Source organism: Urocitellus parryii, chromosome 7 (assembly GCF_045843805.1).
Source record: "Urocitellus parryii isolate mUroPar1 chromosome 7, mUroPar1.hap1, whole genome shotgun sequence".
NCBI lineage: Eukaryota > Metazoa > Chordata > Mammalia > Rodentia > Sciuridae > Urocitellus > Urocitellus parryii.
The window spans coordinates 85870179-85886125 of NC_135537.1; the positions used below are offsets into that span (position 1 = coordinate 85870179).

General features: G+C 36.3%; 1 protein-coding gene and 1 pseudogene across 1 annotated transcript; one reads left to right on the forward strand and one right to left on the reverse strand.

Annotated features, from left to right (window-relative positions):
- Positions 1-333: 333 nt before the first annotated feature.
- Positions 334-14968, reverse strand: LOC144256008 (uncharacterized). Its single transcript, XM_077801195.1, has 9 exons — positions 14950-14968; positions 14447-14863; positions 12838-12968; positions 11686-11844; positions 5912-6034; positions 5083-5184; positions 2781-2845; positions 1727-1862; positions 334-688 (listed from the first exon to the last, which is right to left on the reverse strand). The coding sequence occupies exons 1-8, from the start codon at positions 14966-14968 to the stop codon at positions 1790-1792; spliced, it is 1089 nt and encodes a 362-aa protein (XP_077657321.1). The 3' UTR covers positions 334-688; positions 1727-1789.
- On the forward strand, positions 14967-15745 carry LOC113178583 (single-stranded DNA-binding protein 3-like; annotated as a pseudogene).
- The last annotated feature ends 202 nt before the right edge of the window (positions 15746-15947 follow it).

Sequence of the window (15947 nt, forward strand, 5' to 3'; positions counted from 1 at the left end):
TAATTTTTCTTCACAGAATCTTAATCTTTCTCAACAAGGCTATTGAGCTGCACAATCCCAGAAGGTACTCAATAGCTCCTAGGTTCCAGGGTGTGTTGGTTACACAGGGTAGTGTCTAGTACTCACAAATGTTTAGTATAATACAAGTCTAGATTTCCCTACTGACTGATTTTTATTTTGTTTAGATCTTTTTAAAAAACATACTGTTCCCTTCTATAGAATAACCTAAAAATTATGTGTGGATGGTAGTATTTTTCACCATACACGTGTATTCCACATTTAAAATATCATAAATGATAAGATAGGAAGATAAAAAGAAATCAGAGACCTACATTTATCCTTCCTACCAGACTATAAAGGGGCATACCAAAGCTATTAAGTTTCTGGATCCAGGTAGCTAATTTGGGTTCCACTTCTTTAAGCTCACTCAAAACATGAAGAAATACCCTTGTCTTTATTCTTTTCTTGAATCAAGTGACAAATGACATAGTCCACTGCTTCATTGAGGAAATTTCTGCTAGAAAAACACATTGTATAGTCTTCTGTGCTCAGAACTTTCCAAGAGAGCAATTCTTTGAGAAGCTTGGAAGGGTTCAGTATACCCATTTAATCTTGTCAGCATACTGCTTTATGCACTGCAGAATTCTGTCATCAATGAACTGACAATTCTGACTACTGTCTACAGTTTCTAGGAATAAATAACAAAGGTTAAAGTGATAAATTACACTAATTTGCAATGGCATAACTTATAAAGAAATAACGTAACATTATATTAAATCATAAGATACAATTAAGATTGATTGCTTTATTTTACATAGACAACTCAAGAAACTTTAAATTAGGAATATAAATATTTAACAATACTTCTATATTCTCTTCATTTCACACCATTCATGTAATAGCATCTAAAATTTTATTTCCTCTAAAATAGTTTTTTTCCCTCAACAATCCCAACCCAATCTCATCACCTCCAAAATATTTTTAGTTCTTAAACATGCAAAGTTAAAATACATTCACAAAGTTAAAATACATTTTTCAGTAGCAAAGATAATTATGATCAATCTGTGAAACAGTACTGGTATATTAGATAAAAAAAAAAAGACAGCAAGTGGTAACTATTTCATTTTGGAAATCCAGGCACAATGTAGAAAACTGAGAAAACTTACTTCAACTTAAAACTAAAAATTAATATACTGGTTAAGATGTATACAGGAATAGTAAAATCACCTATGAGACATCCCCATGTTATTAGAGAATGAAAATACAAGCTGGTCAAGGCAATCTCTATGATACCTTTTATGAACTGCCTCTTTATTCGAACTATTCCAGACAATTAGTAGTTAATTTACAGTTCAAAATTTTGGAACTTAAATTCACATAGCAGATTGTACAATGCACTGTCAAACATACAATATGCAGGTCAGATATTATGTTCCAATTCAGTTTGAAGAAGAGGAAACAGACACAGTTTGCCTAGAGTTAGCAGCAGGACAGCATGTGAATCGCTGTGTACTGCTTCTAAAATGATATTCTTCACACCAATCCCTTCACTATCTAAGAATAATAGAAGACAAAGATGCTAACTGAATTCTATATTTTAGTGATAGTATGAAAATACTAACTGAAATCTATACTTCAATTAAATAATAATATGAGCCTTATAATTCTGTATTTGTACGTTTAAGCAAATGCAAACTATTCTTATCATGTTTGGACTTCTGTATACCTTTCTGTTCTTCATTTTTGGGTGGATTACTTTCTCTTAAGTCCTCTTCCATTCTTTCTTGTGCTAATTATTTGCTTCTTGTTTTTGGATCTTTCTTTTCAATTTTTTGTCTTCTTTCAGTCTTAGCTTCTCTAGGCTGATAAACATTTACAATTAGTGATAATAATTACCCTTGTTAATTGCTCAATGAACCACTTTCTGTTGCCTACTATGAAAAACATTCTCCAAGCAATAGGTTGTGACTTTTAATTCAGAAAGCTATGTATAATTTGTATAGATGTTATTTCCATGTACATAATGTATATAAATTACTTCCATGTATATAACATATATAAGTTATTTCCACATATATAATGTATATAAATTACTGTGTAGGGTAAATAAGAATAGTATATGTACTCTGCAAGCAAGATCCCATAATAAAATATTATTTTCACCCCAATAACAACTTGGGAATTTGGTTGATTTGGTTACACTGAGTTCTTTTCAACAAATAATTCTATACATCTTTTCTTTTGGTTTTTCTTGGTCACAAATTATAAGAAAAAAATCACTTTTTAGGATGAAAAACAAGAAGCAGGACCAAAAGGAAAAGAAAAAAGGATTGGAATTATTTGATCTGAACAGAAAGATACAGAGGTGAATAATTTTGACAATACACTAAGTATTTCAAAGTAAGAAATAGTCATTGGTTCAAAATGTTTAGTGGAGCAACATAAAAAAGCAAAAAATGCTTTTGAAATTAAAAGCCAAAAGCTAACTATAATTTTTGTTAGATGCCAAATCTGTTGATAAGTAATTTCACAACATGAAATGTTATAATTTTACTTACAAGTTCAACCACTAAATAGTGACTTTTTCAAATTTTCAGTATTTAATCATTCTAAAGCTAGTTCTGTTTTAAATATCCATAAAAATAATTTTTAAAATACTTATTTATATATGTTTGCACAGCCAATTTTAAAAAATAGCACAATTTAGAAATCTGCACTTAACAGAGTTATATACTAAGAGACAATATAAAAACTACTGATTGATTGTTAAAAAATCTTACCTAGAACATTTCTGTTTCAGAATAGGTCTTGGAGGAACCTTTTCTTTTATTACCTTGTGTTCAAACTTTAAATAAAACAAAGACATCCAAAATTTGTCTCATACTCCCATGACATAAAGCACAAAACCACAAGTAACAAATATTTCAGAAGCACACACAATGTTCAGTTTGATAGAGAACAGTGATGATGTTTTGACCCAGACAAAAGCCCAGAAAGCTTTAGCAAAATAATTTACTGAAAAGAGGAACAAGAGAGTAGACACACTTTATGAAGAAACTTTAAATAATTAAGGGTAAGCAGAAGATCCAATAAATTATATATATTATAATTACCCACTCCTGCCACATTCAGATGGTGAAGTTAAAGTAATCCCTCAAGGCACTCTTCCCCTTCTCTAAAACCCACACCTCCACCACTATCCCTTTTGGGGTATTAATAAAATGGAAGTTATCAAAAAGAGTAAGAGTAAAACCAAAATATAAAAAGTGTGCTTTTCCTAGGAGGAAATAAAAGAATGTGAAAATGCTTCACTGCAATGCATGTCCTAATATTTATTTTCTTAAATGATATAACTTTTTTTTTCTTACAAAAGACAAGATTCAAATCACACAACTTCCTCAAACTTAAAACATTTTAACAGGTGTAAACATTTTGGTTACAAATTTAATATAGTTTCTCCTTTATTAGATACTTACTTCACATTTAACTTGACCACCACTGCTAAAGATGATAATCTTAGAAATGATACCTTCACAGTCAGGGGTAAGACAAATTCCTTGTAGAAAATCCAATTTGATTTAAAAGAAGAAGAATGTTATGTGTAGGAGGGATAAATCTATGCATGTATACCATTTTTTTAAACTTCGTTTTTAGCTGCAGATGGACAAAATACCTTTATTTTATTTATTTATTTATTTTTGTGTGATGCTGAGGATCGAACCCAGTGTCTTACACATGCTAGGTGGGTGGGTGCTCTACCACTGAGGCACAATCCCAGGCCCAACACATATACTATTTTAACCACAAAGTACATTCAAAATATACTATGAAATTTCCTTTAGGGAGGCAACGAAAGTGCCAGATTGCTGCCATTTCAGAGCCTTCTTATAAGAAGACTGTATCCACACGTATGGGGCAGAACTGTCCCTGTGACTTGCTTTGTGGTAAAGGAAGTCAAACTGCCATAGCATACACCAGGTCTAAATGAGCACTCTAGGAAACACAGTGTGAACTGGCTATTGTTCTTTTTCCTCTGTTACAGAAACATGTTCCATAAAAGTACAACTTGGATTTGGAAATAAAGAACATGGCCACAGAGAATAGACCCGGCTGCAGCTCAACCCTGGCCAACAACTACAAAACTTCAGAACAAGTAATATAACCAAGAAAAGACCCTCTCATTGTTAGTCACAAAATATTTTGGTTGTATATTACTTCAGCATATCATAGTGAAAGCTGACTAATTAATAGAAGGTATTTAGAATTCTGGAAATGGTTATGACAACTAATGGAGAGTACATAGCTTACAAAACTCAATGTAAGTAAAAAGACAGTAGAAGTGGCTCCAGGGTTACAATTATATCTCTAGCTATTTATGTGAAAATTAGTTTCTACCAAACTTAAATAATTCCAACTGCTAAAAGACACCTAATATAATCACATTTTTTTCCCACTAGGGATAATGGTTTGCATAGAGTATACAGTATTAAAAAAGGCTTTTTTAAGTCCACAGATTATATGGATCAGAAATAAACATTGTAACAAGGAAATAAGACTGTAAAATTGTGCCCTCTTCCAAAGTATTCTAACTAATGGATTAAAACTAATCATTATATTGATAATAAGAATAAACCCCTGACAAATGGCAGTATAAAATTTAAGTTAATTTCTTAGGACAAATTACCTTAACCAATTTTGGTAAAAAACTAAAATGTTGAAACCTTAATTCTACATCAACGCTTTCAATCTATGATGAGCTAAATTGTTAGTGCATAATTTAAGATCTGTATTTTAAAACAAGAAAAAATTAAATTTTTATTTCTGATTATAACATCACAATACAAAAGTTAAATAATTTTTTAAAGGCCTCTACAGTTACTCCCTTCATACTTGTATAAAATTTAAAAACTCATTTTCCACTTTATTGTTAAAATCATAACTTAAAACTTTCTAATGAAGTCTAGAATCCTCAAGAAGGAATTTATATTCACTTGAAGACTTTTTAAATATTTATATTGAATGCTTTTTTAAACATTCAATATACATATTTTAAAAATCCAGACAATCTTTATTGTGGCTTACCTTGTCAATTTTATCATTAAAGGTGGTTGTTTTTAACTTCTTCCAGCAGTTCATGTGAAATTCTATTTTACAATACTGGCAACAGCTGATTTGTATAAAACCCTGGATTTCAAAACATTTTAATTCACATTTTAAAGATGTCTATGCACATACACTTACTCATTCCCTCATAGCACACACATTAAGATAAAAAGAACTGTTGCATTCACTTGGCAGATATAACTAGATAATCTATCTCCTTGAAGAGGGATAAAATACTCTGTACTACAAAATGCTGAGTTCTATAGATACAGAACTTGGCAAACATCTTCATTTCCACAGCTGACATCTGTATTATCCTTTACAGAATATCAAATATCTTAACAAACATTTCATCCGATCTACTAATCTAAGAGTAGGACAGTTATCTTCTTGAATAAACCAAAAACTTAATCACTTAATTAAGCACAAGTTAGGTTTTTGGGTTTAATTCAGTGATTTCACTGGCCTTTATATTCTTGGACTCAATTTTTACAAGGCATTAGAAATCCAACAAGTCAGAGGTAACAATCTCACTTTGTTTCCTATGTTCCTAAGGAAGAGGCAGTTACATGAAACATGTCTGGAGGAGGAAATGAAATTAGCTAGCCTGTCATCTATGGTCACCACACCAGCCCAAAACATTTATTTCAGTGGCTCTGGCTTCCCATGTGAGATGACCTAAAAAAGTCCAGGGTAAGGGGCAGGCAAGGTGACAACTTGGGTGCCTCCAATTACAGAATTTATTCTGGATTCATTTTTAAGGCATGACTTTGCAAGTTAATGTTCCATTGTACATTTCATTTTTTACCTTAAAGTCTGGATCAGTTATGTATATCTGGATTTTGGAATATCCACGACACTTCTGATAGCAACAAATAGCATCTGGCACTCGAGGGAACCTGCATTCTTCAACAAATTTCTCTAACAGCATCTAAAGCAAAATAAGAAAATCTGATAGTATCACAACACTGATTTGTCAATAAAAAATGCTTGTGATTCCTCTTGCCATCAAAACATTTTCTGCATAGAAATGAATGTTTTTACCCAGGACAAATTATATGTATACAACTTTTAAAGATTTTCCTTTTAAAAGGAAGCTGATACAAAGATATGTAAACAAAGAGAAATGAACAAAATTCTTGTTTTTAGAATTTCAGTCAGAATCAAAATCTTGTCCTCTGTTATCATCAAAACTGGTTTTGTAATTTATAGTTTTTAGAAATCTCCTTTAAGAATCAAGAGGGAAGCTGGGTGTAATGGTGCATGCCTGTAATCCCAGTGATTTAGGAGGCTGGGGCAGGAGGATCACAAGTTCAAGGCTAGTCTTACCATCTTAGGCCCTAAGCAACTTAGCAAGAACCTGTCTCAAGATAATACACAAAAAGGGCTGAGAATGGCTCAGTGGTAAAATATCTCTGGGTTCACTGCCGAGAAACCAGGAAAAAAAAATCCTATGATTCATCTCTTTCTCAATGTAACTTGATCTAAAATCCTAACACTCCCATTCATCTATCTCTGCCACATGTATTTGTTAATACTCTAGAGAATTAGAAGCCCCCAAGAGACTAACACCATGCTTTCAGTACTGGTTTTTTGTTATCAATAACTTGTATATCTCCATCCCAATATGGTATAATGAGAGGAAAATCTAATAATCTCTGTGCTTTATTTTTCTGTAACAGCTTTGTTGATATAAATATAATAAAACTTACATAAGAGTACAGGTCAGTGGCTTTTAATATATCCAAAATGTTGTACAACCATCACCAATCTAAATTTAGATCATTTTCACCGTCCAACAAGGAACTCAATACCATTAGCAGTTCCTCATCTTTTTCCCCTAATGCCCAGACCTAGACAATCTATTTTCTGTCTCTGTATACAGATTTGCCTATTCTGGATATTTCATATATACAGAATCATACAGCATGTGACCTTTGTGTCTGGCTTCTTTTATTTCGTACAGTGTTCGCAAGATTCATGCATGTTGTATCATATATCAGTACTTATTGTTTATCTATTCATCAGTGGATACTTGGGTTGTTCCCCCTTTGGGGCTATTATGAATTGTGCTGCTATAAACATTCATGTACAAGTTTTGGGGAGAACATGTTTTCCTTTTTTTGTACAAATCTAGGAGTGGAACTGCTGTGTCACATGGTAACTCTATGTTTAACTATTTGAGGAACTGCCAGTCTTGTTGTTCCAAAGCAGCTGCACCATTTTACGTTACAACCAGCAAAGTATGAATGTTATAATATTTCCATACCCTTGCCAACACTTAATATCTATGCATATCCTCAGAGTGTGAACCAGTATCTCACTGTGTTTTTATTTGCATTTCCTTAATGGTTAACAATATTGTACTAATGGGTTATCACTATATTTTTCTTTGCAGATATGTCTATTATATAATTGTAAATTAGATTATTTGTCTTTTTACTATTAAGTTGTAAAAGTTGGCCCCTGTAACTTTAAAAGTTTCATACAAAAGCAAGTTCTGGTATATGAGACAAAATTTATTAGTTTTTGCAGAATTGGTAAAACATCCATATGGCTCCAGAAATGACACTAAATTCATAATTCAATTCATAAACTCAGGTACCATCTCAATAATGATATTAATATAATAAAACAGTAATACTGTACCTTCCTCTAAGTACAACCAGTACAGCATCCTGCTTAATAACACATGCTCTAATGTCAGAATGCCTGAACTCAAGTTCCAGCTCTACCACTTCCTTGATGCTTAACCATGAGCTCATCACTTCACCTATCTAAACTGTAAAATGGAAATGATCATACTACACAATTCTCAAGGCTGCTGTAAGGAAAATGTAATGATGAATGGAAGGTGTGTCACTAGTACCTAGGAAACGTGCATTAAAATTCATTGTTTCTCTTTCAAGGGAGAATGCATGTCAGGGACTGTGAGGAGAGTACTACTGTGTGTCTTTCAACACCTGCATCACTTAATATAGCTAGCAGGGAACATTCTCAAAAACAAACTGTTACCTTTATTTTCTCTGGCTAAGACTCAATAATCACATTACTGGTGGGTCAAGTTAACACTCCTGGAAGACGACAAATCAAGGATTTGCTTTCTCAAAGTGATTGAGAGCTTCTAGGAATCTAAAATCAGAATTAGGAAAAAGAAGATACTGAAGATGTGATGTGATATTTTCATTTACTACAAGAGTTCACAAGACCTAGAGCTTCTTGGTAGGAGTACCTTCAATAAAACATCAGATGGAAGCATTCACTAAATTTCCTTTAAATAAAACTAAAGTTTATTGCTGCTTGCTATTACAGTTAAATAAACTAAATATAACTGTGTCCTGGCCTTTGGCTTTATCATGGTAAGGTGCGTGCTAGTCCTTTTAAAATGCAACTTTGTTCCATTCAAAAAAAAGATACTGAAGTATTGGATTATGAAGTTAATGAGGGCTTTATTCTCTTTAGACTAAAAAAAAGAGATTCCCTGCTTTCTCCAATCTTGAAACTATTTTCTAATTTAAAAACTTATTTTTGCCTATACATATGTAAAGATTCATATGTAGGGCTGGGGTTGTAGCTCAGTGGTAGTAGAGTGCTTGCCTTGCACTCGTGAGACACTAGGTTCAATCCTCAGCACCATATAAAAATAAACAAATAAAAATAAAGTTTAAAAAAATCCAATAACTCACTGACAAAAAAATTGAAAAAAAAAAAGATTTATATGTAGAAAAGCTAGACTACCATCCACCATAAGACAATTATCAATAGCAGGATACAAATGGTACATTACAATGCCAAAAGCAGCTATTAGACTTTTACCCATATCATATTACTTAGGAATTAAAATGCAAATGCCTTTCAACATGGCAAAGACTTTTCAGTTTACCACATTTCCATGATTTTACACATTTATGTTTCTTTCCTGGACCTTGTGAATACCAGCATATCACCGTTGCATTAAACAAGTATGTCCTAACAATTTACACTACACTTTGAAATTAATTTCATTTGCTATTACTATAAAGGTGATTGTTAAATCCTATTTCCCTTGTAACTACTGAAATTCTGATCCATGGAAGCAGCTAATTTTCCAAATGTTACTGTAAGAGAACCTGGAGGGGTGGATCCCTGGCTTAGACAAAATAGAAAAGATGTGCTTAGGGGGAAAAAAGAGAGAACAAAAAGCTTGAATATATAAAAATTGATTCCAAGTATTGTGGGATATGGGATTCAAGTTATACACATTTTAAATATCCCCCATAATCTCTTGTCCTTGTACTTCTCATTTATTAATTTTCATGCTTGGTTCCCTTCAAACTTCTCAGGAAGGATCTTGACTGATTCCTGCTGATTTCAACATCCCTTTCTTGACAGAAGAGCAAAGGCATGGTGTGCCATATAACATAGGGCATGGTGCACACCTGTGATCCCAGCACTTGGAGAGGCTGAGACAGGGGCATTGCAAGTTCAAGGACAGCCTGGGCAACTTAGTGAAAGCCTGTCTCAAAAATTAAAAACAAAAAAACATTCTGGCGATGTAACTCAGGGATAAAGAGGCCCCTGGGTTCTATCTCTAGTTCTGCCAAAAATAAAAAAAAAAGAAAAGAAAAAAACATGACAATTCTAACTTTTAAAATTTCCAATAGACCAGTGGTTCTCAACCTCCAGGGCATGTCTGACAATATCTGGGGGCATCTTTGGTTATCACAATTGAAAAAAAGAAAGCTACTTATATTTAGTGGGCAGAGGCCAGGAATACTATTAAAGATCCCATAAAGCCCTGGACAGCCCCACAACATGGGATTATCTAGCCCAAAGTGTCCACAGTCCTGAGCTAAGAGACTGTGCAAGAGAGGGTGCATATGGTCTGTACTTCTAGGACAGAATATAAGCAGAGTTCAGTTTGGGGGCATATTAAAAATTAGGTGTTTATGCTGAAGTATTTGCAGGTGAATTTGTAGGATATCCAGGTTTGCTTTAAAATATGTCAACAACAATATAAATAGTTTGGAGAGATGGTAATGTGATCAGGTTAGAAGAATGTTGATAAAAAATATAAAGGCTGGAGATGGGTGCATGGGTCTTCTGCCATTTCTGTGTGTGTTTAAAAACATGTTTTTTTTTTTTTTTTGTACTGGGGATTGAACCCCGACCCTAACCCTAACCGTACCCCTAACACTAACCCAACCCCAACCTAACCCTAACCGGAACCCTAACCCTAAACCCTCACCCTCACCCCCACCCCCACCCTAACAACCCTAACCCTAACAACCCTAACCCTGACCCTGACCCTAAACCTTGACCATAAACCCTGACCCTAAATCCTGACCCTGACCCCTAGACCCTAACCCTAAACCCTAAACCTAAACCCTAGACCCTGATCCTAACCCTACCCCTACCCCTAACCCCACCCCTAACCCCAACCCTACCCCTAAACCCTAGCCCTACCCCTAAACCCTAACCCTAACACCCCCAACCCCAACCCCAACAACCCTAACCCTACCCCTACCCCTTACCCCTAACCCATAACCCTAACCCCAAACCCTAATCCCTGACCCCTAACCCTAATCATTATTATGAGACACCACACTATTGGAATACAATACTACTAGAATAGCTACTATCAAAACGAAAAAAAGTTAAGAGTTGGCAACAATGTAGAAAAACCGAAAACCTCATGCATTGCTGGTAGAAATGTAAAACAGACATAACTAAAATGACTATAATCCCCCAACAATCTAGAATATCAACATAGATGGTGGGAATGTTAATGGTACAATAACTTCAAAAAACAGCTGATGGATTCTTAAGAAGTTAAATATCTATTTTCCTTACTCAGCAATTACACAGCTAGCCAAGAAAAACGAAAATATATGTGCACTCACAGAAATACACAAATGTTCTTAGCAACATTATTCGTAATAGTCATAAAGCCAAATGTTCATCAAAAATTTAATGTATAAAAATGAAGTATTACTCAGCATTAATAAATTGCTAATACAACATCATGGCAAAAACTCAACAACATGCTGAGTAAGAGAAGCCAGACCCCCCCACAAAAAAAAAATAAAAAATAAAAAACTAAGATTACATTCATATGAAAATCCAGAAAAGATAAAATTAATCCATGATTTCAAAAAGCAAACCAGTGACTGCCTGAAGGCAGGAATATGTGGGTAATGGGTTGTGAAATAAAGAACTTTTGGGAGTGACAGCAATGCTTTATATCATATTATTATGAAAGTGACATGGATATATGTTAAAACATATCCAAGCATATGCTTGCAATAAGTACACTTACTATGTATAAGTTAAATTTCAATTGTTGATTTAAAAAAAAATGCAGAATTCTCCAACCAGAGTGGCAAAGGGTTTCTAAAACACAGATCCTCTCTCCTCAGTAGAAGTAGAGTGTCTTCCTAGAGCCTGCAGAGGGAGCAACTTTCTCTGTATACCTCAGCATACCATTCATACAATGTCATTTTCTATGAGTGCTATAATATAAAAAGTTAGAAAACAATAACCCCGAAATGTTTGAACATAAACCTCCAAAACTGTTCAAATAGTGAAATAAAAAATCTATACCTTAAGCACACTTAACAGTTTCGCTCTTGGTGCCTTTTCCTTCTTTAGAAAATTGTATAAGTATATATTGGCATTCGGATTTGATGGGAACTTTTCATCATAAGCATAATCAGTAAGTATCTTTCGGGCTTTATCTTGATCACCATAGAATTCCAACATCTATATAAAATAAGTTATAATATCTTAGCTGAATTTTATAAGATACAAAAGATAATACACAACTTTACTGCTGAGTACAAAATTGACAAATAGTACCACAGAAGGACATGCTTCCACTAGCATATATGTTACATCATCTATGAAAAAAAATCACCTTAAAATGGAGGACTATAAAGTTCATTTTTCCTTATGCTATTTTGTTACTGAAAAAAATATAGTAATTTCAACATAAGAAATATTCCTATAAGAAATTCATGTCCTCAAAGCAAGAATATATATAATTTGGGGGTGGGGGGACAGGGATCAAACTCAGGGGAACTCGGCCACTGAGCCACATTCCCATCCCTATTTTGTATTTTATTTAGAGACAGGGTCTCACCGAGTTGCTTCACAACTCGCTTTGTGAAGCTTTTAAGCTCAACAAGAAGAATACAGAACAGACACTTACAATTATATTGTTATTTACTTTGTAGATATTTGGCTATCTTTCAGGCTTCATCTTGATCACCATTTGGTGATCAGTCATTTGGTGAAGGCTCATACAGTTTATCCAGTAATGAAAAAAAAAAGTAACATCAACAGCTTATTATTAAACAAAAAGCCAGGTGCAGTGATGCACACCAGCAATCCCAGCAGCTTGGGAGGAAAGCCAGCCTCAGCAAAAACGAGGTGTTAGCAATTCAGTGAGACCCTGTTTCTAAATAAAAAAAAAAAAACAAACTACAACAAAAAAAAAAACTGGGGATGTGGCTCAGTGGTTGAGTGTCCCTGAGTTCAATCCCTGGTACCTGACACCACCTCCTTCCCCAAAAATCTCCAAATTATTTAGACCAAGAAAGAAATATGCCATACTCTTTTTCTATTTATTTAGTTAGATTTATAATTTTCTGCATTAAATTTCCTCCTGATCAATAAAGATAATTAGAAATGCAATCTCTGCATAGGCTTAAGACAAAAATAAAACCAATACAATTTTATGAAAAGTCTACTTACCCCTACATAACTCTTCACAAAAGGGTCCCAAACACCAGGAGTTTTAATCAATCCACAAATATTTACAGATGTCTTCCAGCTGTCACTGAGCATACTTTGGGTTGCTGAACTGTATGCATAATCATTTTCATCTGCCAGAAGATAAAAAAATTTTTAAAGTCATTTGGTGAAGGCCCAGAGTTCAATCCCCAGCATCACAAAAAACAAAAAAGAGAGAGAAAAGTCGTTTAGTATTGAGAACTTCTGTTAAGACAATAGTAAACTGAACTATTGTTAAAAGAATAATACATCATGCTCAAGTGGGATCTATTCTAGGAATGCAAGGTTGGCTTAAAAACTGTAAATCTATTAATGTAAATAAAGATCTACTGATCTAAACCAAATCAGTAAACCAAAGAACAAAAATTAAATGATCATCTTGTGACCATCAACAATCTAGGAACTTTCCACAATCTGATTAAACAGTATCTATGAAAAACCCACAGTAAACATGAAATTTAATAGTGATAGATTGCATGCTTTTTTCCCTAAAATCAAGAACAAGATAAGAATGTCCCCTCTCACTATTTCTATTCATTATACTGGAGGTTTTAGCTAGGGCTTACAGCAAATTATAGAAAAGACATCTAAACTGAAAAGGAAAACTATATTTTTTTGTCTAGAAAATTCTAAAATTCCATTAAAAATTTATTAGAATTATTAAATGAATTCATCAATGTTGCCAGGTACAAGATAAATACAAAAAATGAATTTACAATGAAGAAGCAAACAATGAAATTAGGAAAACAATGCCACTTGTAAAAGCATCAAAAACTAAAAATAAAAGGTGTAAGTTTTACAAAAGAGATGAAAAGTTCCATCTGAAAAGTAATATTGTTGAAACAAATTTCAAAAGACCCAAATAAATATAAAGACACCTCAGATACACAGGTTGGAAGACTACTATTGTTAAACTAGTCTACAGAGTCCTATACTTTCTATCAAAACCGCAGGTAAAATTTTTGTATAAATGGACAAGCTAACTATAATTTATATGAAAATCCCAGGGACTGAGAATAGAATAAAAAATTTTTAAAAAGAACAAAGTTGGAAGATTCATACCATGACTTTACAAATTCATTACAAAGCTACAGTAAGCAAGACAGTATGATATAGGTGTAAGGACGAAAATACATAGATCAATGACAGAAAATTGAGTGTAGAGAAACAACACCTTCATGTTTATGGTATCTGATTTTCAAGAAGGGTACCAAGACAATTCAGTAAGAAAATACTTGTTTTCAACAACTATGTTGGCACAACTGGACATTCACATGCATAATAATTTAGTTAGATTGTTTCCTAACTCATATCACACACAAGAGTTAACTCAAAATAGATTAAAGGCCTAAATGCTAGAGTTAAAATTATAAAACTTTAAAGAGGGCGGGCGCCAGCCGTGATGGGGTGGCAAGGCCGATAAGCCGAGGGCTGCGCAGGCGGGGCGAGCGAGCTCCATTGGGGTCTATGCCCCCTCCCCTAGGACGCCGTCTCAGTGCCTCCTGCCCTCGGGGTGTGCGGGGGAGAGCGCTGGCCAGACTCCCAGCGCTGGGAGCCCCAGCACCCCCACCTGGCCCCGCACAGCCCCCGCTGGTCCACAGCGCCAAGGCTCGCCTCCATATACCCCTGGCGGCCGCAGTTCCAGGAGGCGGCGCAGCGGGACTGCCGTGGCCAGCGCTGACAGGGCGTCCCTGCCGGGCCGCCCGGGCCCACCCCCGCGTGCCAATTGGCAGAGGCGGCAGTCCATTGCAGGGCGTTGCCGCCCGCCGCGCTCCCTGCCGGGGCAGCAACCTTCGGTTGAGCTCCAAGTAGACCAGCGGCGGCGGAAGCAGCGGTGCCTGAGGCGCAGAGGGCGGCGCAGGCGGAGCCGGGCGGAGGGCACGCAGGCGGTTGGGCGAGCGAGTGAGCAGCGGCACTGGGTAGGCCAAGCCAGTGCGGGAGGAGTTCCAGGGAGATGGGGCCGCGGCCTGGGCTGATGCTTTGACAGCTGGAAAGAGTGCAGAGCCAGTGGGGGGGGGAGGGGGCGGGGAGCGAGCGAGCGCCAGGAGCAGGGCAGCTCTCAGGGCTTGGCGCTCTCTTCTCTGCAAACCATGCTTGCCAAAGGCAAAGGCTCAGTGGTGCCCTCAGACGGGCAGGCTCGGGAAAAATTAGCTTTATATGTCTACGAATATTTACTGCACGTAGGAGCACAGAAATCTGCACAGACCTTCTTATCAGAGATTCGATGGGAAAAAAACATCACACTGGGAGAACCGCCTGGGTTTTTGCACTCCTGGTGGTGTGTATTTTGGGACCTTTACTGTGCAGCTCCTGAAATGAGAGACACTTGTGAACATTTGAGTGAAGCAAAAGACTTTCATGATTACAGTGCAGCAGCTGCCCTGAGCCCTGTGCTTGGCAACATTTCTCCCAATGATGGGATGCCTGGAGGCCCCATCCCACCGGGTTTCTTTCAGGGTCCTCCGGGGTCACAGCCCTCGCTGTAGGCACAGCTTCCACCTCACAATCCCAGCAGCATGATGGGACCCCACAGTCAGCCTTTTATGTCACCACAATAGGCAGGCGGCCCCAGGCCCCTGATTAGAATGGGAAACCAGCCTCCAGGAGGAGTTCCTGGGACACAGCCATTGCTGCCTAATTCCATGGATCCCACCTGACAACAAGGCCACCCCAACACGGGAGGATCAATGCAGACAATGAACCCTCCCGGAGACATGGGGCCTATGGGTCCTGGGCCACAGAATTAAGGCAGCAGCGGCATGAGACCACCACCCAACTCCCTCGCCCCACCATGCCCGGGATTAACATGGGCCCAGGAGCTGGCAGACCCTGGCCCAATCCCAACAGTGCTAACTCAATTCCATATTGAGTTTAGCATATTATATATTGCCATGGTTTTTGTTGCCCAAAGACACACTATGATTACTGGCTTGGGCCTCAGTGTGGTACTATGGGAGATGAAAACAGTGGGGGATGGAGCTTTGTGGGAGGTCCTCAGGTCCTCAGGCTAATTCTCATGTAACCTCCTGTGTTCTGACAAGAGGATTGTTAGAACAGAAACAGCCTGGCTC

Bases quoted from the DNA above. Each gene is read 5' to 3' on its own strand.
- LOC144256008 (XM_077801195.1), bottom strand. The intron at 12,969-14,446 runs GTGGGGGTGCTG...ATCTTCTGGCAG, and splicing joins CGGGGGCTGTGCGGGGCCAG to ATGAAAATGATTATGCATAC. The intron at 11,845-12,837 runs GTAAGTAGACTT...TATTTTATATAG, and splicing joins TTGTGAAGAGTTATGTAGGG to ATGTTGGAATTCTATGGTGA.